Source organism: Vigna angularis, chromosome 11, assembly GCF_016808095.1.
Source record: "Vigna angularis cultivar LongXiaoDou No.4 chromosome 11, ASM1680809v1, whole genome shotgun sequence".
Lineage (NCBI taxonomy): Eukaryota > Viridiplantae > Streptophyta > Magnoliopsida > Fabales > Fabaceae > Vigna > Vigna angularis.
In genome coordinates this window covers 15,110,254-15,135,024 of record NC_068980.1, presented here as the reverse complement: position 1 = coordinate 15,135,024, position 24,771 = coordinate 15,110,254, and the positions used below count along the sequence as shown (strand labels likewise).

The 24,771-nt window shown below is 40.4% G+C and overlaps 1 protein-coding gene across 2 annotated transcripts in view; it reads left to right on the top strand.

Moving 5' to 3' along the window:
* Nucleotides 1-24,771, top strand: part of LOC108333857 (uncharacterized) — a 37,919-nt gene that overhangs the window by 5,855 nt on the left and 7,293 nt on the right. For both annotated transcript variants that reach the window (XM_017569318.2, XM_052871155.1), the window contains exons 2-6: nucleotides 7,741-8,381; nucleotides 8,601-8,717; nucleotides 9,873-9,955; nucleotides 13,316-13,752; nucleotides 17,027-17,202. In XM_017569318.2, coding sequence (XP_017424807.2) covers nucleotides 8,010-8,381; nucleotides 8,601-8,717; nucleotides 9,873-9,955; nucleotides 13,316-13,752; nucleotides 17,027-17,202 — 1,185 coding nt within the window. In that variant the 5' untranslated portion in view covers nucleotides 7,741-8,009. The remainder of the gene's footprint in view (nucleotides 1-7,740; nucleotides 8,382-8,600; nucleotides 8,718-9,872; nucleotides 9,956-13,315; nucleotides 13,753-17,026; nucleotides 17,203-24,771) is intronic.

Sequence of the window (24,771 nt, the reverse complement as noted above, 5' to 3'; positions counted from 1 at the left end):
TTGGTTGTCGATGGGTCTTTGTAATTAAAGTTGGCCCTAATGGTGACATTGATCGACTCAAAACCCGGCTAGTTGCAAAAGGGTACACTCAGGTGTATGGCCTTGATTATTGTGACACATTTTCTCCCGTGGCCAAGATGACTACCATTTGTCTGTTCTTTGTAATGGCAGCAATTCGTCATTGGCCACTTCATCAATTGGATATCAAGAATGCCTTTCTCCATGGTGATCTTGAGGAGGAAGTTTATATGGAGCAACCTCCTGGGTTTGTTGCTTAGGGGGAGTCTGGTATGGTTTGCAAATTGCACCGATCTCTATATGGGCTCAAGCAATCACCACGTGCTTGGTTTGGAAAATTCAGCTCAATTGTTCAGAAATTTGGGCTAAAACGTAGTGAAGCAGATCATTCAGTCTTTTATTATCACTCGTCTCTCAGGAAATGTGTTTACTTAATTGTATATGTTGATGATATCGTTATTACAGGGAATGATACTGCTGGAATATCTCAATTGAAGGAGTACTTGTGTAGACATTTCCAAACCAAGGATCTTGGAAGCTTCAAATACTTCTTAGGCATTGAAGTAGCTCAGTCAAAAGATGGAGTTGTAATCTCCCAAAGAAAGTATGCTCTGGATATTTTGCAAGAAACAGACATGATTGATTGTAGACCGGTTGAGAGTCCCATGGACCCAAATCAAAAATTAACAACAGAAGAAGGTGAGTTATTCTCTGACTCGGAGAGATATAGGAGGCTAGTTGGAAAACTAATCTATCTCACTATTACAAGGCCAGATCTATCTTTTGCTGTTGGGGTGGTTAGTCAGTTCATGCAAGCTCCATGTGTTGGCCATTGGAATGCTATCATTTGCATTCTAAGGTATTTGAAAAAGGCTCCCGGGCAAGGGCTGTTATATGAAGAAAAAGGAAGCCTTCAGGTATCAGGATATTGTGATGCCGATTGGGCAGGTTCTCTTATTGATAGACGATCTACTACTGGATATTGTGTCTTCCTTGGAGGAAACATTATCTCATGGAAAAGTAAGAAACAAAATGTAGTGGCTCGATCAACAGCGGAAGCTGAATATAGGGCAATGACATCACTAACATGTGAACTTATATGGGTGAAACAGTTCCTCTAAGAGCTTAGCTTCTGTGACATCCAGAGTATGAAGATGTATTGTGATAACCAAGCTGCTCTTCACATTGCATCAAATCCAGTGTTTCACGAGAGGACTAAGCATATAGAAATTGATTGTCATTTTGTTCGGGAAAAGTTATTGTCAAAAGAAATATGTACCGAGTTTGTTGGATCAAATGACCAACTTGCAGATGTGTTGACTAAGTCATTAAGGGGACCTCGGATCGAGTTTATTTGTTCCAAGCTTGGTACATACAATCTGTATGCTCCAGCTTGAGGGGGAGTGTTAGAATTATTGGTTATTGTGTATGAGTTGTGTTCAAGTGTGTTCCAACTAAGAGTGAGGTGGAAAGGAGTGTTCCAACTAAGAGTGAGTTGGAAAGGAGTGTGGTTAGTTACTTTGTTTCCTATAAAATGTAAGTGTAGAGGTGTTTAAGCCCTCAAGAGAACATTCTTTTATCTCAAGTGTTTTGTTCTTTCATGAAACACTGGATTGGAGGCAATGTGAAGGGCGGCTTGATTGTCACAGTACAACTTCATCTGCTCATTTTCACAAAACTTCAACTCTTGAAGGAGTTGTGTAATCCACACAAGTTCACATGTAGTTAGAGCCATAGATCGATACTCAGCTTCAACACTAGATCAAGCAACAACACTTTGTTTCTTACTTTTCCAAGATACAAGGTTCCCTCCAAGTAAAACACAATATCCTGAGGTAGATCTTCTGTCAATTGGACAACCAGCCCAATCTGCATCACAATATCCCTCAACACGAGTGCTTCCCTTGTCGTCATACAACAATCCCTGTCCTGGGTTCCTTTTTACATATCTGAGAATGCGAATCACTGCATTCTAATGATCAACATGTGGATTTTGCATAAATTGACTCACAACTCCCACTGGATAAGAAAGATCAGGTCTTGTTATGGTAATATAGATGAGTTTTCCAACAAGCCTTCTATATCTCTCTGAGTCTGAGAAAAGTTCACCTTGGTCTTTCATTAACTTTTGATTTGAGTCCATAGGACTATCAATGGGCTTGCAATTTGTTAGGCCTGTTTCCTCCAAAATATCAAGAGCATATTTTCTTTGTGAAATGATGACACCTTCCTTTGATTGTGCCACTTCAATACCAAGGAAATATTTTAGCCGACCTAGATATTTGGTTTGAAAGTGGTTGACCAAATGATTCTTTAATTGAGCAATTCCAGTGACGTCATTTCCTGTAATGACAATATCATCAACATAAACCATAAGATAAACACATTTATCAGGAGAAGAGTGACTATAAAATACTGAATGATCCGCCTCACATCGTTTCAATCCAAAATTTTGCACAACCCGACTAAATTTACCAAACCAAGCTCGAGGTGATTGCTTCAAACCATAGAGGGAACGATGTAATTTACAAACTAACCCAGACTCCCCCTGAGCAACAAACTAGGAGGTTGCTCCATGTATATCTCTTCTTCTAGATCACCATGAAGAAAGGCATTTTTAATGTCCAACTGGTAAAGGGGCCAATGACGAATGGCAGCCATAGCATGCAAAATACGGATAGTACTGGTTTTAGACACAGGAGAAAAGGTATCACAATAGTCGAGGCCATAGACTTGAGTATATCCCTTAGCTACTAGACGAGCTTTGAGACGATCGATTACACCAGTAGGACCAACCTTAATAGCATAGACCCATCTACAACCAACAGGCTTCTTAGAAAGAGGAAGAGGAACAAGGTCCCAAGTGCCATTGTGTTCAAGTGCCTACGTTTCATCAATCATGGCTTGTCGCCGTCCAGGATGACCAAGTGCCTCATGAACATTATTATTAGGAACCTTAATGGAAGATAAGGAAGAAACAAAGGAGAAATATGGAGGAGACAAACGATGATAACTTAAAAAATTATAAACAGGATAAGGATTACGAGTAGAGCGAATACCTTTCCGAAGGGCAATAGGCCAATTATTATCTGAGTCAAGAGAGGGTGAAGAGGATGAAGGATCCATGGTTTGGGAATCTGATGAAGGAGGATCTGAGTCTCAAGGATCTTCAGTGTTTGGAGTTTGAGATTGTGTCCGACGCTGATATGTGAGAAGAGGTGGAGGAACAATGTCATTTGCATTTTGAGTTTGAGGTAAAGAAGCAGGAGTAACCAAGGGATCACATGATGGTAGAAGAAACATTTGTTGAACAAATGAACGGTCCTCCATGGAGGACAAGAAAAAAGGTGTATCTTCAAAGAATGTGACATCAACAGACATATAATACCCCTTGGTTAAGGGAGAATAACATTTATACCCTTTTTGAAGGCGAGAGTATCCCAAAAAGACACACTTAATAGCTTTTGCAGAGAGTTTATCAAGATCTGGAGAAACATTATGAACAAAACAAGTACACCCAAATATACGAGGAGAGACATGGTAAAGAGGGTCATTTGGAAAAATGATAGAGTGAGGGACTTTATTCTCAAGAGAGAAAGAAGGCATCCAATTGATCAGAAAACAGGCAGTAAGAACTGGATCACCCCAATGATGAACAGGAACATTAGTATTCAACATCAGGAAGCGTGTAGTTTCAATGAGATGTCTATTCTTTCTCTCTGCAATGCCATTTTGTTGTGGAGTGTGGGGACATGTTGACTGGTGTAAAATTCCTTGGGAAGATAAGAATGAAGAAAATGCTGCAGAAAAGTATTCCTTAGCATTATCACTTCTGAGGATTTTAATTGTTTTCCCAAATTGGTTCTTAATTTCATTAAAAAAAGACACAAATATTGCCAAAAGTTCAGATCTCTCTTTCATTAAATAAACCCAAGTACATCGAGAAAATTCATCAATGAAGATTACAAAATAATTAAAACCAAAAGAAGTAACACGACTTGGTCCCCAAATATCAGAGTGAATAGTTGAAAAGGCAAAATTACATCGCGTCTCAGACTTTTTAGGATAGGAAGATCTAACATGTTTTCCTAACTAGCAAGACTCACAATCTAAGACTTGAATCTGTTTGAGACTTGGAACCATCATCTTCCACTTGGATAAGCTTGGGTGGCCCAACCGATCATGCAAAAGTTTTGGGGATGAAGTTTCAAAACAGGAAACTGAGGAGTTAGGTTTTAAGAAATAAAGTCCTAGTGACTCATGTCCTTCTCCAATTAGACGACCCGTACCATGTTCCTGTATAACAAAGGAATTAGTAGAAAAGGTTACAGAACAATTTAAAGAACGAGTCAATCGACTCAAAGAGATTAAATTGTTAGGACAATGAGGAATATACAAAACAGAATTCAGTTTTAGTGAAAGAGATAGGGAAACTTTGCCAATTCCCTGAGATGCAACTTTGGATCCATTAGCAACAGTAATGAAATAAGGAGTTTTCGGAGAGGACATGAAAGAAAATGAAGGGATGTTACCAGAGATATGATCTGAGGCACCTGAGTCAAGAATCCATGAACTATGACCTTCCACAGATTGAGAGATGCAGGCAGTTGACACATTTGGCATTGAGGAGGATTGGCCAAGATTAGAAGATTTTTTAGACTTGTACCTCAAAAACTCTAGGTACTCTTCATCAGAAATTCTAGATTTTGAATTATCAGATTTAGACACATGAGCAGCTTTGTCTGGAAAGCCATGCAAGGAATAACATTTATCTTGGGTATGACCCATTCTCTTACAATATGAGCATTGAGGACGTCCACTTCGACCACCATGTCCTCCTCGATTGCTCCTACCTCCTCCTCTTCCTCGCGGTGTCACCATTGCTGATGTTTCAATAGCATCACTTAAATTCTCTTGCTTTACCAATGTAGGTACCCGAAGGAGTCGAGTAACTAAGCCATCCATCGACGGGATTTGATCACCAGCTAAAACTTGATCACGTACATGATCAAAATCAGAGTGTAAACTTTTCAAAATTAGGACCATGTAAAACTTGTCAAGCTTTTTGTTGAGATTTTCTAATGAATCAGCTACAAAGAAGTTCTTTAACTCTTCTATCGCAGCCCGAGCTTTTGCTACATGGGAAACCATATCATGGTTGACTTGTTTGAGAGAAGTTTCTCTTTGGGTTGCATCAAAAAGACGTTGAACATCATTAGCAAAAATATCTTGGGCCATTTTCCAAAAAGAGGAGCATGTCTTATAGGGTCTCAAGATATCTAAAACCTCTTGCTCAACTGATTGCCACAAAACAGCACATAACTGAAAGTCTAATTTCTGCCACTGAGATTTTTCTTCGTCTGGGACCATAGAAATATCTTGTTCAAGGTGATTATGGTATCCTTGACCAAGAAACCAAAATTCCACAACTGAGGACCATGACAAATAATTTTTCCAATTCAGTTTTGCAGATGTAATGATAAGGGTAGCAGATAAAGAGGAATTACTTCCAGTAGAAGAAGCCATTTTAAACTTAGAGAAGAGATGGGACTTAGGGTTTCAAAAACGTGAGGAAGAAGACCCTAGGTATGAGCCCAAGCCAACTAAACGGAGAAACAGGAACCAAAACACACTCAAGAAGCCTCGGCGAGATGATCTGCAGTGATGCGGTGAAACAACGACACCGGGAAGGCGGCGCATGCAAAACACGCGGCCGAGACTGGTCAGAAAGAAGCGGTGCGTGGCGGTTGGTGCGGAGACTTCGGAGGACGGGACCACTAGGGTTGGGTTGCGCTTCTCAAGGCACACCTAACCCTTGACTTCGCCGGAGAAAACGACGTTCGGCGGCGACAACAGACTGGCCGGAAAGAAGCGGCGTGTGGCGGCTGGTGCGGAGGCTTCAAAGGACAGGACCACCAGGGTTGGGTTGCGCTTCTCAAGGCGCACCTAACCCTTGACTTCGTCGGAGAAAGCGACTTTGGGCGGCGGCGGCGGACAGCGGAGCGAACGGTGGAAATGACAGTGAGACGATTATAGACGAAGAAGACAAAGAGTCTGGCTCTTGATACCAACTTGAAGTTCAGAGAAGATGAAGAGTCTTATATTTTGATTAAAGAAAACTGATACACTTTACTACTGTATTTATAGAAGACAGTAGTTCTGAAAGATAAAAATGCGGGAAGCCCCTAACATAAGTATTAATAATAAAATAATGACATTATACTTCAACAGCATCAAAATACTATTTTAGTCACATGGTTACGTGGTTGAAGTGAACAAGTCCTAGAGGGTAGGCTCCATCTGAGTGCACTAAAGTGCATAGCATAATCTATAATTAACAAAGAAAGGTCCTGAACATATGATTGGTTTCCTTTGAATGTTTGAGTGAAATTTGTGGTTCGGTGAGTGGTATCTACAATGCTTAGGCCTTCCTTTAGATAAACCTTAAAAGTGAATTAATGTTCGTGATGAGGTACTGTAATATAATTGAGTATGTTATTTGTTTAATTCAAGCCTTATAATGTTATATTCCTGTTAGGTGCTTTGAGTCAGGTGGTGATTGCATTGGTTATTGACTGGGCATTGAAATTGGGCTATTGAGAACGTAATTTTTAGGTTATGTTCTGTTACAATGAGGTATGCAAGCTTATATATGGACAAAGGGAATTTCTGTGAAACTGCTGGTAACGTATATGGACCAATTCTAGGATTATTTCAAGTTTGACAGATTAAGTAATTCACGTACTAGAATAATTGTAATGAACATTAAACCTTCGTGAATTTTTTTATGCAATGTATATGTATAGCTAAGTTACCCTGCATATTTTGAGCTATGGTGAAGTATCTTTGCATGGGTGTCTGATAATATAAAAAGGAACTAATAGTAATCATGGGTATTAGGATCATAGCAATCGCTAAATTGTAGTTACTGATATTAGACTAATTAGGTTAGTTTAAAGTACCTACTCAGACTCAATTCGTTAACTCGGTCAAGGGGATTAATTGGTTGAAAGTTTGAATAGGTAAAGAGAAAAATTTAAAACCTGGCCTATGTGTATATAATTATACTAGCTGACTGTTTAGTATCTAGAATGCATAATTGTGCATACTTTGTTGGTCATCTTACGCTGATTACAGGGTACAGGTTGTAATGATCTTAAATTGACTAAATGGATGGAAATTACTGCCGAATATAACTCACTGATGTCATATGCTGGTTTGAATACATAGTTTGGTTACAGTTATTAGATAAAGATCTGGAATGAAAGATTTTGTGTACGTCTGGTCTTTGCCTTAAAACATTGTATTTGCTATTATCGACGTTGAGTGTTGATGATTAGGTATTTTGGAAGAATATGTATATATATATATATATATATATATATATATATATATCTAATGTGATCGTTGAAATAATTTTAATTAGATATTAAATTATAAAAAAATGATTTAAAGTGGAAATAACTATTATTACTATTATTATTAGTTAAATAAAATTTAGAGTGATTAGTTAAAACAATAATTGAATAAAAATGTGTGATTAATTGAATGAAATGTTTTAATGGATGTAATTACTGTTGAATAAAATGTTAATTATAGATTTCCATAAAATTAATTCCTATCTAAATTAAAATAATTGTAAAAATATATTTATATTTATTTATACTAGTCCTTTTGCATAAAGTCCATTACTATGCATATGAACTTACTCTGGCTGTGCAGCTTTGATGTGAAGGAGAACGAAAAACCAAGAACGCATCCAGCCACAGCACCGCCCACCGACAAAGCACCGGCACCACCACCACCATACACCACCGACACCTCAGCAATACCAGTCCACCAAGAACGCGCCCAGCACGACCAACAAATACCCATTATCAAAGTGCTTAAACCCTACCAAAATTTGATGGCCTCTAATTAAAGAAATCAGTTGTGAATCACACATTGAAGAGCAGTTGACTATTTTTTCGAGCAAAGCTTGTGTTGGGATAATGCAAAGTGTCTCTAGTTTGTTATCAATGGAAACTGATTTGTCAGACGCAGAACCTGGGACCATTAATGATGGTTCCATGGCGAAGAAATCAAAGCAACGTAAGAGGAAGAGTTTCATGGTGGACGAGGAAGGGCAAATGGGTTCGGGAGAGAAGCTAGCAAAAAAAATCTTGTTGTCTCTTACTAGGCCTTCCTACGTCTTGGGATTGGGTCCCAAACCTCTGAGGAAGGAACACCGTACGAGGTTGCGCTACCTGCTGCGCAGACTCGTCAACCAGCATCACTGGGTCGAAGCCAGTGGTGTTCTCAGTGCCTATATAAAGGGCACACTTAATGAGACCTCGCCCTTCAGAAATCGTCTTAAATTTTGGGTACCCTCCCCCCCTTGCTCTTATTATTTGTGGAATTGGGAATGTGGTGTGGTGTCAAGTTTTATTTGCTTTTCAAGTGCTGATTTTTTTTTTACTTGTTTGATGATAATTGCTACCTATTTGATTAATATGATTTTATATATTGTTGTTATAATTTCTTCTATTCTTGATATCCTAGTTAGTTTCTGAACACTGACATGTATGCTGATCTGTGTTTAGGTTTTAATGGAGCTTCTTAATCGTGTGAAAAATAATTCTATTAATCCCACAAGAATCAAGAATCTCTATGATATTTGGTCGAAAAAAATTGGATCAATGAAGACTTGGCCTTTACAGGTATGTTTCAGACTCCCCAACTACACGCTTTATAGTTGTTACCTTTATTGTTAAATGTTTATAAATTTGCTTTGTTAGGTAGTAACTGTTTCTGACTTACAGCATGTTTTGAAATACCTAAAGGTTATTTATGACCTTAATTTTTTTCCTAGTGAAACAGAAAGCATATTATTTAAGCCTGATAAAACTGTTATTGATGGTAACTCACAAGAGAGAGGTAGGCTATCTGATTCAATAATCGATAGCAAGTTCTGAAACTGTTGTATTCTGAAAACTCTAATTGAAAGAGGGGAGAGGGATCTAGCTAAGGAAAAACAATGATCCTGGTGGCAGTGACTTGTGAGTCTATAGCTAGCCATCAAGTACTCAACAAATAATACTTTCTTTTTCCTTTTCCTTTCTTCCTTGGTGGAATTGGGACTAATTTGAAGAAATCAGGGAATACCTGACTTGCTAAATGTTACAATTTTTCTACTATTAATTACTAACTACATACTGAGTTTTGCCTCACATAATATGGCATAACATATCATTTTTAAACTTAGTTTCTCCGAAAGCCTTGCCTCAGTCCTCAATTATTTAATTCCAGTTTTTTTCAGAATTTTCTTTGTTCAGTGTTAAAGCTGCATTTTCGAAGTTATCTAGGTAGAGGCATGCTTGGGGAAAAGTTTGACGTTTCCATCCCTATTTTCATTAATATTTGCAAAAAATTCAATTTGTTTTCTCATTGTTTCTTGTTTTGAAGATTAGTATAGGAAATTATGAAAACAATATTTCAAAACAGGAAACTGAATGAATAATAAGGTGACTGATTTTCATTATTAATGATGAAAACAGAAATGTTTTCTCAAACCAAATAGGCTTTTAAGTTTTTAGATTTGACCGGCTTAGTAATTTTAAAATTATTAACTTGTTAACTTTTTCACGTGCAAGTTGTATGATAGCAATCAGGTTGTGATAATATGTTTGCTCCCATGTTATGTTTAAACTTGATTGTGGGAAGCTCTACCATTTCCATTGCAAACAATCTCATCAAACTCTCCACTGACATAAATAAATTATATTTTGCAATTGAGACATCGATTGTGCATTCAAATTGTAAGCTTGATTTGCTTCGTCTTCAGTTCTTAATGTAGAATTTTGTTTATGGAGCAGAGCAGATACGCAGTCCACTTTGAGTTCATTTTTTTCTGTCTTATGCAAGGCAATGCAGGGGATGCATACCAGCTTGCTTTATGGTATGAAATTTTATTTTTAATGTGTTTCTCTTCGCAGAATATTATGTGTTGAACTATGATGCCAAGAGTGGATAATTTCATAACTTCTCATTACTAAATAATGTGGTGAGCTGGTTGCCTGGCATTGTCATTATATTTTTACCAGGGTTGTATGTTTTTCAATAAAACCTAAATTTCTCATAATGGTTGATAAGGTTGTAATGGTAATTATCATTGGTGTTCAATTCCTCTTGAGAGTTTGGAATAGTATCTTAATTCTATTACTCCAGAGACCTTGGTACTTGACTGCCTGTTATAAAATCCAAGCTAATTAAGAATGATGCTGCTTAATATTGCCCTTGTTTACTAGTATTTAAAGTAGGTAAGTTTTATCAATGTAGAAAAACAAACATAATTGCATAAAGTCAATATTCGAAATGATTGACACTGCCCCAATGACAAAGATGAATTTGGGATTGGTCTCATCCTGGAAATTTGGGGATGGATTATTCCTATTGATGACTTTTAAAGATACCTTTAATTGTCTGATGTCCTAGATAGACACTTAGCTTTAAGAGTTCTCACCATTCAAGAAGTGCCCAAGTGATGCATTGTTTGAATATAACAGTTTCAATACTCTGGCAATTATAATTGCAATTTGTTTCTGTTAGGATATAGGGTATTTGGGATACAAGGGTATAATGGGAAATGGGATTAGGATAGAAGGTAGAGGAACGGTATAAATAGATTGTTTGGATAGTTAGAAGGGACTTTTGGAGAGTTTTTACTTTGGGTGTAGACCGGTTCAGACCTGGTGAAGGAGGTTAAGCTCCTGGTTTCCCAATTGTATTCTTGATTCTTTGATGTGAATACAATTCGTTTTTTTTACAATTTCTTGCTGTGAGTTGACTAAAGTGTGCAAGTAAGGGAGAAAGTTAGGATTCTTACCAAGGTTCCTAACAAAGTGATCCGACCTGCCGGATCGAGATGCCGCCAGAATCGTGTGAGGGTGAAGGAAATTTCGGTTGATAGAATGAAGGCGTAGACAGGGGAGCTGCGATCAGACTATGCAGCAATATGCCAAGATTATGCTACAATACGCCAAGATTATACTGCAATACGCCAAGATTTCCTGGTGAAGGAGGTTAAGCTCCTGGTTTCCCAATTGTATTCTTGATTCTTTGATGTGAATACAATTCGTTTTTTTTACAATTTCTTGCTGTGAGTTGACTGAAGTGTGCGAGTAAGGGAGAAAGTTAGGATTCTTACCAAGGTTCCTAACAAAGTGGTCCGACCTGCCGGATCGAGATGCCGCCGGAATCGTGTGAGGGTGAAGGAAATTTCGGTTGATAGAATGAAGGCGCAGACAGGGGAGCTACGATCAGACTATGCAGCAATATGCCAAGATTATGCTACAATACGCCAAGATTATACTGCAATACGCCAAGATTTCCTGGTGAAGGAGGTTAAGCTCCTGGTTTCCCAATTGTATTCTTGATTCTTTGATGTGAATACAATTCGTTTCTTTTACAATTTCTTGCTGTGAGTTGACTGAAGTGTGCGAGTAAGGGAGAAAGTTAGGATTCTTACCAAGGTTCCTAACAAAGTGGTCCGACCTGCCGGATCGAGATGCTGCCGGAATCGTGTGAGGGTGAAGGAAATTTCGGTTGATAGAATGAAGGCGCAGACAGGGGAGCTACGATCAGACTATGCAGCAATATGCCAAGATTATGCTGCAATACGCCAAGATTATACTGCAATATGCCAAGATTTGCAAGAAATCATAAGGATGTTGGGTAGTCGAGGCCACAACCAGGACGACCAACATTGGGACCGGCGAAAGGAAGAGGAAGGGGGGAGAGGGGATGAACGCCATGAAGTGCAACCCAGCGGGGAGAGGAGAGTAGATTTACCCGTTTTCTAAGGGTTTGATGCGATGGGGTGGATTGCTTGGGCGGAGACAGTTTTTGAGACCCAGGGGGTAAAGGAGGAAGAAAAGGTGTGCCGGACATCCATTAGCATGGAGGGAAGCGCGGGCTACTGGTTCAGAGCCTGGAAGTTGAAAGCCAAAGATCGTTCTTGGGAAGGTCTGAAGGGGGCAGTGGTGGTGCGATTTGGAGAACGGAACGGGGGTACCAGCTTTGAAAGGGTGGCGGCTAGTGAACAGTCGGGAACCACCGAAGAATACGTCCCAGCATCGAACGTGAGACAACTGTCGAAACCGAACGGTCTAGGACTGCTGGATCCGAACGGGAAAGGACGGCCAGAACCTAACGGGAGAGGATTGCCCGAGCCGAACGTAAGAGGATAGTCGACATCGAAAGGTCTAGGACTACAAGATGCGAAGGGGAGAGGATGCCCGAGCCGAACGGTCTTACAATTAGAATGAAGGCTGGGGAGGGAAAGGTGGATGGAAGAATCAATGGAGGGGAGAGAAGGGGGAGAGAATTTTTTGGAGCTTTGAAAGACATGGAAGACCATTTCCTCAGGGTTTGTGATTCTGGAAAAGAGGTGACTAGTGTTGGAAGCTAATAAAATCCAAGAAGAATGGAAGCCATTGGAGGAGAAATTGCCGCCACCCAAGCCTCCAGACCTGAATGGGAGGGCAGCATCCAGTGGGTTCCCTTCATATGGTAACAGGTTGATGAAGAGGAGCCATCAAATTGAGCTGTCCGGTTCCAACCTTGAGGACAAGGTTGTTCTGCAGGGGGATGTAATGTTAGGATATAGGGTATTTGGGATACAAGGGTATAATGGGAAATGGGATTAGGATAGAAGGTAGAGGAACTGTATAAATAGATTGTTTGGATAGTTAGAAGGGACTTTTGGAGAGTTTTTACTTTGAGTGTAGACCGGTTCAGACCTGGTGAAGGAGGTTAAGCTCCTGGTTTCCCAATTGTATTCTTGATTCTTTGATGTGAATACAATTTGTTTCTTTTACAATTTCTTGCTGTGAGTTGACTGAAGTGTGCGAGTAAGGGAGAAAGTTAGGATTCTTACCAAGGTTCCTAACAGTTTCATTTATTTTCTGCTATCTTATTCAATATACATAGGTTAGGTTGCCTAGTAAGTACCCTACCGGCATAGTTAAGTACTAGATACACGCCCAAATATATGTGAATTAAGTCAAACAAGACCAAATTATTGTGTTATGCTTTTGGCACCTAAGTGTATTATGAAATGGCTTCTAATATGAACTTTCCATTCACAAATAGTTTACCTTCATTAATGGTGGTTTCCACTTCAAAAATACTAAATAACATGTCAGTGTTTGAAAAATAGTGTTATAAGGGGGTCACCAGGTTCTAATTTATTTTCTTTATATTCCCTTGTTCTTTCTATTCTTTTCCATTTATTTTTGTCTTTTGGTTTCTCCTTCAGTATTGAACAAAACAAAGTTGATATTGATCCTGTGTTAAAGATGATGATGGGTTTGACATTCTATGAGCTTTGGTATTCTTCTATCCCCAAAGAATTCCAGTGGAGAAACACAGACCACTTTGACATGCAAGAGAACTCACATATCGAGATCTCATTTACCAATAAAACTGGACAGTCAGAGCGGTATAATTCAGTTGAATCCCACATGGCTGAGTCCCATTGTCAACGTGATTCAGATGTCTCTATCATGAATGATAAGCATATATCTAGGGATGTTGTATTCAGTGAAGACATAGAGGTTGGTACTAATAAAAGAGAAAAAACACATCAGAACTTTCAGCCAGAAGGTTTTTACTTAAATTCTGAAGAGCAAAACGGATTTGGAGACCCTTTTTCTAACAATGGAGGGCTTACACAAGATATCTTACACGGCCTTGGTAAGTTTTTTTTTTTTTTTCACTGAACAGGTGGAATATCTATATTCTGTCATGCACACCAGAATGAGAATGTGTATATGCTTATATGATTTTATATGGATTTTCCTACTTAATTTTTCTTTTTGGACTGAAAATATTGTTTAAAAATTTCTCATGATCCTAATAAGGCTAGATTGTAATTTTTATCTTGCCAATTATTACTTGTTTGCAGCAACCTAAGAGTAGCTTGTTAAACAACCCCTCCCCTATTACTATGGTTTATGTTGGAGATAAAGAAAATGAGGGTGTAGAGTTTCCATCTGACTACTTGAAACTTCAGACAATGCCACTGATTCGGCACTGAGACTTTTCATGTTTTTTCTTTTATCCATTTCTGTTTTGAGTGTGATATAATCCAACTGGCATGCTTTCACTGGATCAGAGCTCTAAATTGTTGTGGGTGACAATTTTATTTCCCTTTGAATATCCCATGCTAATCTGTTTATAATTTTCAGAAGTGTGTGTTAAATACTTAGATATTTTCAGTTCAGACTGGCTTCCCTATAGGAAAATCTCTCTATAGGCCTCCATTAGATTAATCATTTTGAGATAGAGAGCTTAAATCCAAGAATATCTCTCTATAGGCCTCCATTAGGCTTCCCTATAGGAATATCTCTTCCTGTGGTTATGATATAGTAGAGAGATTTCCCGGAGAAATCCAAGAAGCCCAATGCAGAGTGATTTGAGGAAATATGAAACAAAATGTAGAAGGAGGGAATGGGCCCAACAAGCCTCTAACCCATGAAGTGAGAAACTTGTAAGGGAAACTTGCTTTCATGGGTAACAGAAAAATACTAGTAGTGAGAAGACCCAAAGAGTAAATGGGCCCAACAAGCCTCTAACCCATGAAGTGAGGCATGGTTCAAGATGGGAAAGGGTATATGTGAGAAAGGGTAATGGCGTGGTCTTATTAGAACAGTGATCAGTTAGAGGAGAGAGAGAAGGAATATTTTCTGTTAGTATCAGTTGTGGAGAGAAGGGGAGGGCTTTTTTGTTGTCTGGTTGAATAGAGAACCTTGTTGGTTACTGTACAGAAGCCTAGCTCTGGGCAGTAGGATTCGTTATCTTGCTGTATTTTCCTCTTTTGGACATAAATATTAGAGTTGTTGCCATATATTTCATTCATCTATTGTCTTCTGTTGCTTGTTCTGGGTGTAGATGTCAGATACCCGTCATTGATCAGTGAATGCCACCAAGAAAGAAAGGGAACAAAGAGAAACAAGGGGAACCAACATATGAAGTTGCAATGGAATCGCATGTTGATCTCATCGAAGAAGAATTGACGAAGATGAAAGCAGTAATGGAGGAGATTCGTCTTCAAACAATTCTTAATCGAAATGCGTTGGAAGTAATGGTGAAGGAAGCTGCGGATAATCAATCAAAATTGATGGAGCTTATGATTTGCAACTTTATCAAAAGTATAAACGAGGATGGAAAGGGCTTTGTTGGTTCAAAAGATGCAAAAAGCATGAAGAATTATGGGAGGACCTCATTTGGGTTGAAATCCTTAGAAGGGGATGAGCTCATTGAGTTTCGTCAATCAGTGAAAAAAATAGAACTGCCAATGTTTAGTGGGGAAGATCCTGCAGGCTGGATATCTGGAGCTGAAATCTATTTTACGGTACAAGGAACCAATGAAGTCGTGACAATGAACCTTGCTTAGTTGTGCATGGAAGGAGGTACGATATACTTCAATTCTCTATTGAACGAATACAAAGAGGAGTTTTGAGGTGGGTGATATGGTTTTCCTTAAGCTCAACAACACCATCAACACTCTGATGAGTAAAATCAGGCCCAAACTAAGTGCAAGGTACTACAGTCCTTTTGAGATCCTAGAGAAGATTGGAGTAGTTGCCTGTCGTTTGAAATTACCACCCTCTTCAAGGATACATCCTGTGTTCCATGTTTCCTTTCTTAAGAAGGCAGTGGCTGACCATAAAACAGTAGATTAACTACCAACAGAGATAGAAGATGAAAATGTGGAAGTCATGGAGCCTGAATCAATATTAGCTTACAAAAGTATTATGAAGAGGGGGGAGCGAGTTAACCAGTGGTTGGTTCATTGGAAGGGAAAAACAGCAGAGGAGACAACTTGGGAGTATGAGATTACTTTAGAAGTCAATTTCCAGGCTTAAGCCATGAGGACAAGACAGTTTTTCAAAAGGAGGGTATTGATAGGTTCCTGCCCAAAGAGTAATTGGGCCCAACGAACCTCTAGCCCATGAAGTGAAGCACGGTTCAAGATGGGGAAGAGTATATGTGAGAAAGAAGAGTAGGGGTAATGAAGTGGTCTGGTTAGAGTAGTGGTTAGTTAGAGGAGAGAGAAAGAAGGAATAGTTTTCTGCTATTAGTATCAGGTGTGGAGAGAAGCGGAGGGGTCTTTTGTTGTCTGGTTGAACAGAGAACCTTGTTGGTTACTCTAGAGGAGCCTAGCTCTGGGCAGTAAGATTGGTTATCTTGCTGTGTTTTCGTCTTTTGCGAATAATCTTAGAGCTTTCATATTTCATTAATCTATTCTCCTTTCTTGTTTGTTCCGGGTGTAGATCTGTATCAAGTAGTCAAGGCAAAGTCAAGATCCCTATGCCCACATCTGCAAAAGAAATGGTTCAATATGATATAAAAAGTTTAGTTGATTCCCCAGCACTTATCAGTTACTAATTTCACACTTGAGATGTGCAGTCCTTATAAGTTGGAAATTTAACATTGATTGGTGATATCATCAAACTAGTGTATTAAAGTATGGTGGGGTTAACCCTTACCCCATGAGTTAGTTTTTTGGAGTTGAGTTAGGCTCAAATCCAAATTCTAAGAGTTTGATAGGAGAAATAAGAGAAACAATGATGGGTATCTTATGTAACTTACTAAATGACACTTATTAAGTCAGCTTGTTAGTTGGAGTTAGCTTTTTATGAGGACAAACTGTAATGAGGGTATATATAAAGGATAAGGGAGTATAGTATGGGATTTTTGTGCATTGGTTGAGAGAGGAACAGGTTCCTCAAAATTCCTGGGTATGCTGTTTTCTATAATTGTTTCATTATTTAGCGAGTAACATAAACAGTCTCTTGTCTTCTTTGTTCTTTTACTCTTTCTTTTCTTTATTTTTGTTATATTCTGGTACCATTGTTTTTCAAATTGGTTTCAGAGCTTATTGCTCAACATTTCTTGGTTTTGATAGTGATTACTCTCAGGTTTACTAGTAACTTCAATAATGTCTTTTCGTGCATTTACATAGGGGGAATTGATTTGTGGTTGCTGCCCTTGCATTTTTCTGATGAGAGCAATTTGGAGGAGTTCATGTATTTGCAAATAGATCAGCCTAATGACTATTCCAAAAATTCAGTGAAATATTTGCAACTAGCTCTCAACTCAGAACCTTCTGCTTCGGCAGCATTACTTCCATTGGTACAGGTATAGATCATACATTTCAAGTAACTTTGATGTAGCCCCTAAACATCATTTTGTATTTCGTTCATGTTTGTTAAACTGAAAATCAGGTTCATAACTTTTGAAGCAATAATTTATTACATTACCTCCTGTACTTGCTCAAAAGTACTTTGTCTTAAGCTTTGCTTTGGGTGCTCCATGCGTTGTAGCACTTGTCCTCAGAACTGAATGGAGGATATCTGCATAAGATTTTCCCAATACTCAATTCAATAATCAGAGATGGAAGTTTCAAGAATTAAATACTCAAATGAAGTGATTAAAAATTTATACTTTTTGAATGGGTCTGGGCCATGATGGTGAATAATGTCACCTTGGCCCATAGTTAAATTGGGATAAATCATATTTATACCTTAATCATTTGGTTATATGATTTAGTTTATTTTCATTACTTGTTACCTATTGGCTAAGTTTTTCTGGAACAGGATGGTTCTCGGCCAAGGCCTGGTAACTCTAGGTCTTGGGTTGTACACCGCCTAGAAGGTTTAATTAGGATCTGCAGCTAATATGAATCTTTTCTACAATCATTTGATACATTCACCGATAGGGAAATGTTAGAAAACGGTTTTTAAGCCTAACTCAACCTCAAAACCGTCTTGTAAGGGGAGCTTTGTACCCCGCTATATTATAATTTGGTCTTATCTCTAGTCGATGTGAGACTTCTAACACACCCCCTTCACGTCGAGGTATAGATATCTCGAGCATGAGAGGAGAATTTAATGGGTGGTCCGATAGCGAGTGGAACAGAATGTCCACATAGATCTCGCTAGGATAGATTCTAACCATAGCTCTGATACCATGTTAAGAAGTGGGCTTTAAGCCTAACTCAACCCCACAAAACCGGCTTGTAAGGTGAGCTTTTCACCCCACTTATATATTATAATTTGGTCTTATCTCTAGTCGATGTGAGACTTCCAACAGGAAATAACCTGAAACTTTTTGTTTAAGTGAATCAAGATAAATTTGAAGTCATTTCAAATAAATAATTTTGTATTACTTTTAGTTTTGAACTAATTCAGCATCAATTATGTTCTAGTGAACCATTTTCAAATTTTTAAACAATTTTGAAAGGGATGAGAAATAAAGGAATTTTGGTTGAAAGTAAAACTTGTTAGATGAAAACCCAATTGCTTACAGAATTTTGTTAAACTTAAAATTGGACTAGATTAAATAACTAATTATTTCAATATTTTAGATGTTGCCATACAATATTAGTTAAGAACTAATTCTGCTCTATGTCTGTACCTAATCTTCTTTTATTTTGGTAAAATTGCAAGTCTTATTGTGGTGTTGATAAGTGCAATGCATTTATTCTTTGCATAATTCCTGAAAATTATAGGAGCACTATAATAAACCATGCTGCTGTTGTCAACAACCCGTCCCTGCTGCCTTTTCATACTTTTTCTTATTGCTCTGCAAGTTTTTGGTTATAACTTTCTGTTGTAATTAGAGAAAATATCTTTAGAATCTTCCTAATTAGAGGAAATAGATATATAATCTTTTATTTTATTTTGTTTTCCTAGTTTCCCTATTTCCTTTTTTAGGAGAATTAGATTACTACAAATAGAGGATATGAGAATGTATTTTTCATGATTGAGAATAATAAATCAGTCTTATTTTCAACTTGGTATCAGAGCTCCCGATCTTGGGGCTCTGTTCTGTTGCAACAGTCGCATCGCCACCGCTGTCCGACCACTGCCGCTAGCGCCGGTTGGGGTCGTTGATAGGGCAGAAAGGTGCGCCCAACACCGGCGACCACAACGTCGAAAGTCACTTCGTGAGAGGAGCCGTCACGAGCCGCCATGCGCCTCCACCGTCGCCTGCGCATGTAGCCCACGTGCCCACCTCCGACGAGACCCTCTTGCCGCCGTCGCCATAGACAGGGTTGCCGGAGCGTCCTGAGTCTGTTCCAGGGGTTGGTGACGACTCGTTTGGCTTATATTTGAGCAGATATGAGTTTGAAGGTTTTGCTCCTCTTCTCGGTGTGACCCACACGCCGTCGTCGTCTCAGAAAAGGTAATCGGAGACTCCTAGTTTCGTTCTACGGGATGTCTGAAGTAAAAATGATTCCTTTGGGGGGTACCTAATGACCTACCAAATATTAGGAGGTATCCATCGGTTGGATGGTCAGGAGGTACCTAATGACCAAAGCCAAGGAGATCATACTCTATTCATAAAGTACTCTTCTACAGGTAAACTCACTGTTACTTGTCTATGTGGATGATATGATTATTGCAGGAGATGATGAAACAGAAAAATTGGCATTAAAAGATAAATTGGCAGCTCAGTTTGAAATGAAAGACCCAGAAAAACTCAGATATTTTCTTGGAATAGAGGTTGCCTACTCCAAGAATGGAATTTTCATCTCCCAAAGGAAATATGTACTTGATCTCCTCAAAGAAACAGGAAAGTTGGGATGTAGAACCTCAACAGTTCCTATAGAACAGAATCACAGAATTGGAAGTGAAGAAAGTGCTCCTATAGAGAAGGTCCAATATCAGAGATTGGTAGGAAAATTGATTTATCTATCACACACAAGACCAAACATTGCTTATGCTGTGAGTGTAGTGAGCCAATTTATGCATGATCCAAGAGAGAGACACATGCAAGCAGTTGACAAAATTCTCCAATACTTGAAGTCAAGTCCAGGAAAGGGGTTATTATTCAAAAGGGAAGACACATTGACTATGAAGATATACACTGATGCTGACTATGCAGGTTCTATTACTGATAGAAAATCTACTTCTGGGTATTGTGTATTTCTTGGAGATAGTTTAGTAACATGGAGAAGCAAAAAGCAAGATAGAGTATCCCGTTCTAGTGCAGAAGCTGAATTTCGAGCCCTAAGGAATGTGTGAAGGACTCTGGATGAAAATCATTTTGGATGATCTTAAAGTCAAAGTGGAGAACTCATGCAATTACACTGTGACAACAAGTCTGCTATGAGTGATAGGAGGTTGAGAGTCTATGAGAGGAGAAGGAAGAGTTAGTAGAGTTAGTTACTCTAACTGTCTTAACAGTTAGGAAAGACGAGGGATAGACTTGTATATATAGGAAGTAGTTATATGTTGAGGGGACTTTTGATTGCTTGCATTCTTTGAACAGGAAACGTTATTCCTGTGGGGGACGTTAGGCTCCCATACCTACTCTGTATATGACTTTCTTACTGTGAATACTAAGTGTGGAGGTTAATTCATCGTTCGGTTGAGTGTTAGTAAGATTCTTCCCTAGGTTTCCTAATTGGAACCCTAACAATTTGGTCCGACCTGCCGGATTCGAGAAATGGAGAGTGCAACGAAGGCGAGATTGGAAGCGATTGAGATAACGGTGGGAGGGATGAAGGCGGAATCGGTGGCGATACGGAGGGACTTACAACAAATCATGAAGATGTTGGGGAAGCAAGTCGTTCAGGCTGAAGGGAGTTCTGATGATAGTTCCGTAAATGACAACCGACAAAGAGTCGAGGGGGAGATCGGAGACGGAGGAACCGGCGACAGGAGGGATGAACAGAAACCGTGGAGAAGAAGGGTGGAATTGCCCTCTTTTGATGGAGCGGAACCACTGAGTTGGCTCAATAGAGCCGAGAGATTTTTCAATATACAGAAGGTGTCCAACGACGAGGAGAAAGTCGAAATTGCGTACGTCAGCATGGAGGGGAGTGCGGCGTATTGGTTCACCTTTTGGAGGGAAAAGGCGAGAAATCGATCGTGGGAAGGACTAAAGGCAGCCATGATCAACCGTTTTGGAGGAGTATTTAGGGGAACGGTGTTCGAGAGGGTGGCGACTTTACGCCAGACGGGTACAGTGGAGGAGTTCTTTCGTGATTTTGAGGTGTTGATGGGGCAGACGAGGGGCATACCTGATGAGCAGGTACTGGGTTATTTTCAGGCGGGATTGCGTGACGATGTAAAGGTCCAGGTGCGAATTCAAAACCCATCGGAATTGATGGAGGCTATGCGGATTGCTCGGGATGTCGAGGGGGCTATCATGCAAGCACAGGGTGGATACGGGAATGGGGTCAAAGTTAACCTGCTGGGAACACGATCAACGGGGACTGTGCTGCGATCGGAACCCAATCGAAACGCGACTCCACAAACGGCGAGAACAGAGAGTACAGGATCGGGGAGAAGAGATGGGGTGACGACGCATGCAAATGCGAGAGTGGGTGCAACAGCCGGGAACGAAAACAGAGGGAGGATGGTGAGAAATCTACCATATCCAGAATTTCTCAAAAGAAAGGAGGAAGGTCGGTGCTTCCGTTGCGGAGGACCGTTTGCACCAGGCCATAGGTGTACTGAGAAGAGCCTGCGCGTGTTGCTATTAGCCGAGGATGAGGAGGGAGATGAATGCGAAGAAGTGGGAAGCATAGAAGAGAAACCCATGGAGTTATCCGCCTGCTCCGTTGAGGGATTAACAACACCCAAGACCCTGAAGTTGAGAGGACGAATTGGAGAGAGGGAAGTGGTGGTACTCGTAGATAGTGGCGCAAGCCACAATTACATCAGCCGGAAGTTGGTGGAGGAGTTAGAACTGCCTACGATTGACACACGGCCATATTCGGTTAGTTTAGGGGATGGACACAGGAGGATGACACGTGGTCGCTGCGAGAAAATAAGAGTGGAATTGGGAGACGCCACAGTCGAGGAGGAGTTCTTTGTCTTTGAACTAGGAGAAGTGGACGTCATTTTGGGTGTTGCATGGCTGGGAAATTTGGGAGAAGTGAGAGTTAATTGGGGGGAGATGACGATGATCTACAACGTGGACGGCAGGAAGATTAAGATACGGGGTGACCCAACATTGGCGCGACAGCTGGTAGAGCCCAGAACGTTGTCCAAGATAGTGGATGCTGAGTCATGGGCATTAGTGTTGAGTCTGAATGGGGTGGAGCAGGAGAGAGATGACGGGTGGAGCGGTGATTTGACGGGAGATCAGAAAGCAGAGTTGGAAGCGCTGTTACAAGCGCACTATGGCGTTTTCCAAGAAACAAAAGGGTTACCCCCATCACGTGACAAAGAGCACAACATTACACTTAAGGAGGGAGTGGATCCTATAAATGTCCGCCCCTATAGGTATCCACACTTCATGAAAAGTGAGATCGAAAAGCAAGTGACAGACATGACAAAAGCGGGGCTCATCCGACCCAGTTCTAGCCCATTCTCCAACCCCGTAATATTGGTGAAGAAGAAGGACGGTAGTTGGCGTTTCTGTGTAGACTACCGAGCCTTAAACAGGGCCACCGTCCCTGATAAATTTCCCATTCCAGTCATAGAAGAGTTGTTGGACGAGCTGAAGGGGGCGAAGTACTTCTCCAAAATTGATCTTAAAGCGGGGTACCATCAGATTAGAATGAATGAAGACGATGTACCCAAGACTGCCTTCCGCACTCACCAAGGGCATTTTGAATTCTTGGTGATGCCCTTCGGACTAATGAATGCGCCAGCCACCTTTCAAGGAGCGATGAACAAGCTGTTCCAGAACTATCTCAGGAAATTCGTGTTAGTTTTTTTTGATGATATACTGGTGTACAGCCCCACATGGAGAGACCATTTAGAACAGCTGGGGTTGGTGTTGAGAATATTGGAACAGCAACGGTGGGTAGCAAACAGTAAGAAGTGTGAATTCGGGAAGCAGCGAATTCGCTATTTGGGCCACCAAATTTCTGCAATGGGGGTCGAAATGGATGTGGATAAGGTGAAAGCAGTGTTAGAGTGGGGCGAGCCGAGGAGTTTGAAGGAGTTGCGTGGGTTCCTAGGTCTGACAGGATACTATCGGCGTTTTGTGACGGGATATGGAAGGATAGCGAAACCACTGACCGATTTATTGAAGAAGGGTCAGTTTGCTTGGTCAGAAGCAGCAAGCACAGCCATGGCCAAGTTAAAAGCAGCTTTGACCACTGCTCCTGTGTTGGCATTGCCCGATTTCCAGCAAGCTTTCCATATAGAATGTGACGCCTCAGGTGGGGGCGTAGGAGCGGTGCTAACCCGGGAGGGCAGACCCATTGCTTTCTACAGCAAAGCCTTATCTGCAGGATCGCTGAGCAAATCCATTTATGAAAAAGAATTGATGGCTTTAGTCATGGCCATTCAGCATTGGCGTCCCTACTTAGTTGGGAGAAGGTTTATTGTTCATACGGATCAGCGAAGTCTGAAATACTTCCTAGAGCAGCGTATAGTCACCCAAAACCAACAGAATTGGTTGGCTAAATTGATGGGGTATGATTTCGAAATAATCTACAAGAAGGGAAGTACCAACAGAGCGGCGGATGCTCTATCGAGGAGAGAAGAGGGTAATACGGAGGAAGGGGAGTTGCACTTGCTATCCAGGCCATTCTGGCCAGATTTTAATGAAGTTTTGAAGGAAGTGGAGGAGGATGAAGTATTACAGAGGCTGATTGATGAGATTAAGAAGAACCCCGAGAGTCATCTGGCTTATACAATGGAGAATGATAGGTTGCACTACAAGGGTCGAATGGTAATATCGGCGAGTTCAGCATGGGTCCCTAAGTTGCTAGCTGAATTCCATGTAACTAAAACAGGGGGCCACTCTGGAATTTACCGCACGTATAGAAGAATCGCCCAGTCTCTATATTGGGTGGGTATGAAGAAGATGGTTACTGAGTACGTTGCTAGGTGTGAGGTGTGTCAGCAGCATAAATACTTGGCTGCTTCTCCTCAAGGGCTGCTACAACCCTTACCAATTCCACAGGTGGTATGGGAAGAGGTGAGCATGGATTTCATAGTAAAACTGCCAAAATCACATGGCCATGATGCGGTTCTTGTGGTCGTAGACAGATTGAGCAAATATGGCCATTTCATTGCTTTGAGACACCCTTACTCGGCCAAGACAGTAGCGGAAATATTTGCAAGGGAAGTCGTAAGATTGCATGGGATTCCTGTGTCGATTGTGAGTGATAGAGACCCCATCTTCTTAAGCATATTTTGGAAGGAGTTGTTTAAGTTGCAAGGAACGCAGCTCAAAATGAGCACTGCATACCACCCCGAAACGGATGGGCAGACGGAGGTGGTGAATAGGATTGTTGAGGGATATCTGCGTTGTTTCTGTTCGGAACAGCCAAAGGGGTGGTATGAAATGTTGTCTTGGGCAGAATACTGGTATAACACCAGTTACCAGGCATCAGCACGCTGCACCCCGTTTGAAACGGTGTATGGTAGGCCCCCTCCATCATTTAGCAGATTTATTCCGGGAGAAACAGCTGTGGAAGCGGTGGCACAAGACTTGATGACACGTGACAAGGCACTTACACAATTAAAATTCCATTTGAGCAGGGCCCAAGATCGAATGGCGCACCAGGCCAACAAGAAGAGGAAGGAGATTAGCTTCAGGGAAGGTGATATGGTCTATTTAAAAATTAGACCTCATCGTCAGACCTCCATGACGACTAGAATACATCCCAAGCTTTCGGCCAGATATTTTGGACCGTATCAAGTGTTGCAGAGGGTGGGAAAAGTGGCCTATAAACTCAAACTACCAGATTCAGCTCGTATACATCCAGTATTTCATGTGTCTCAACTAAAA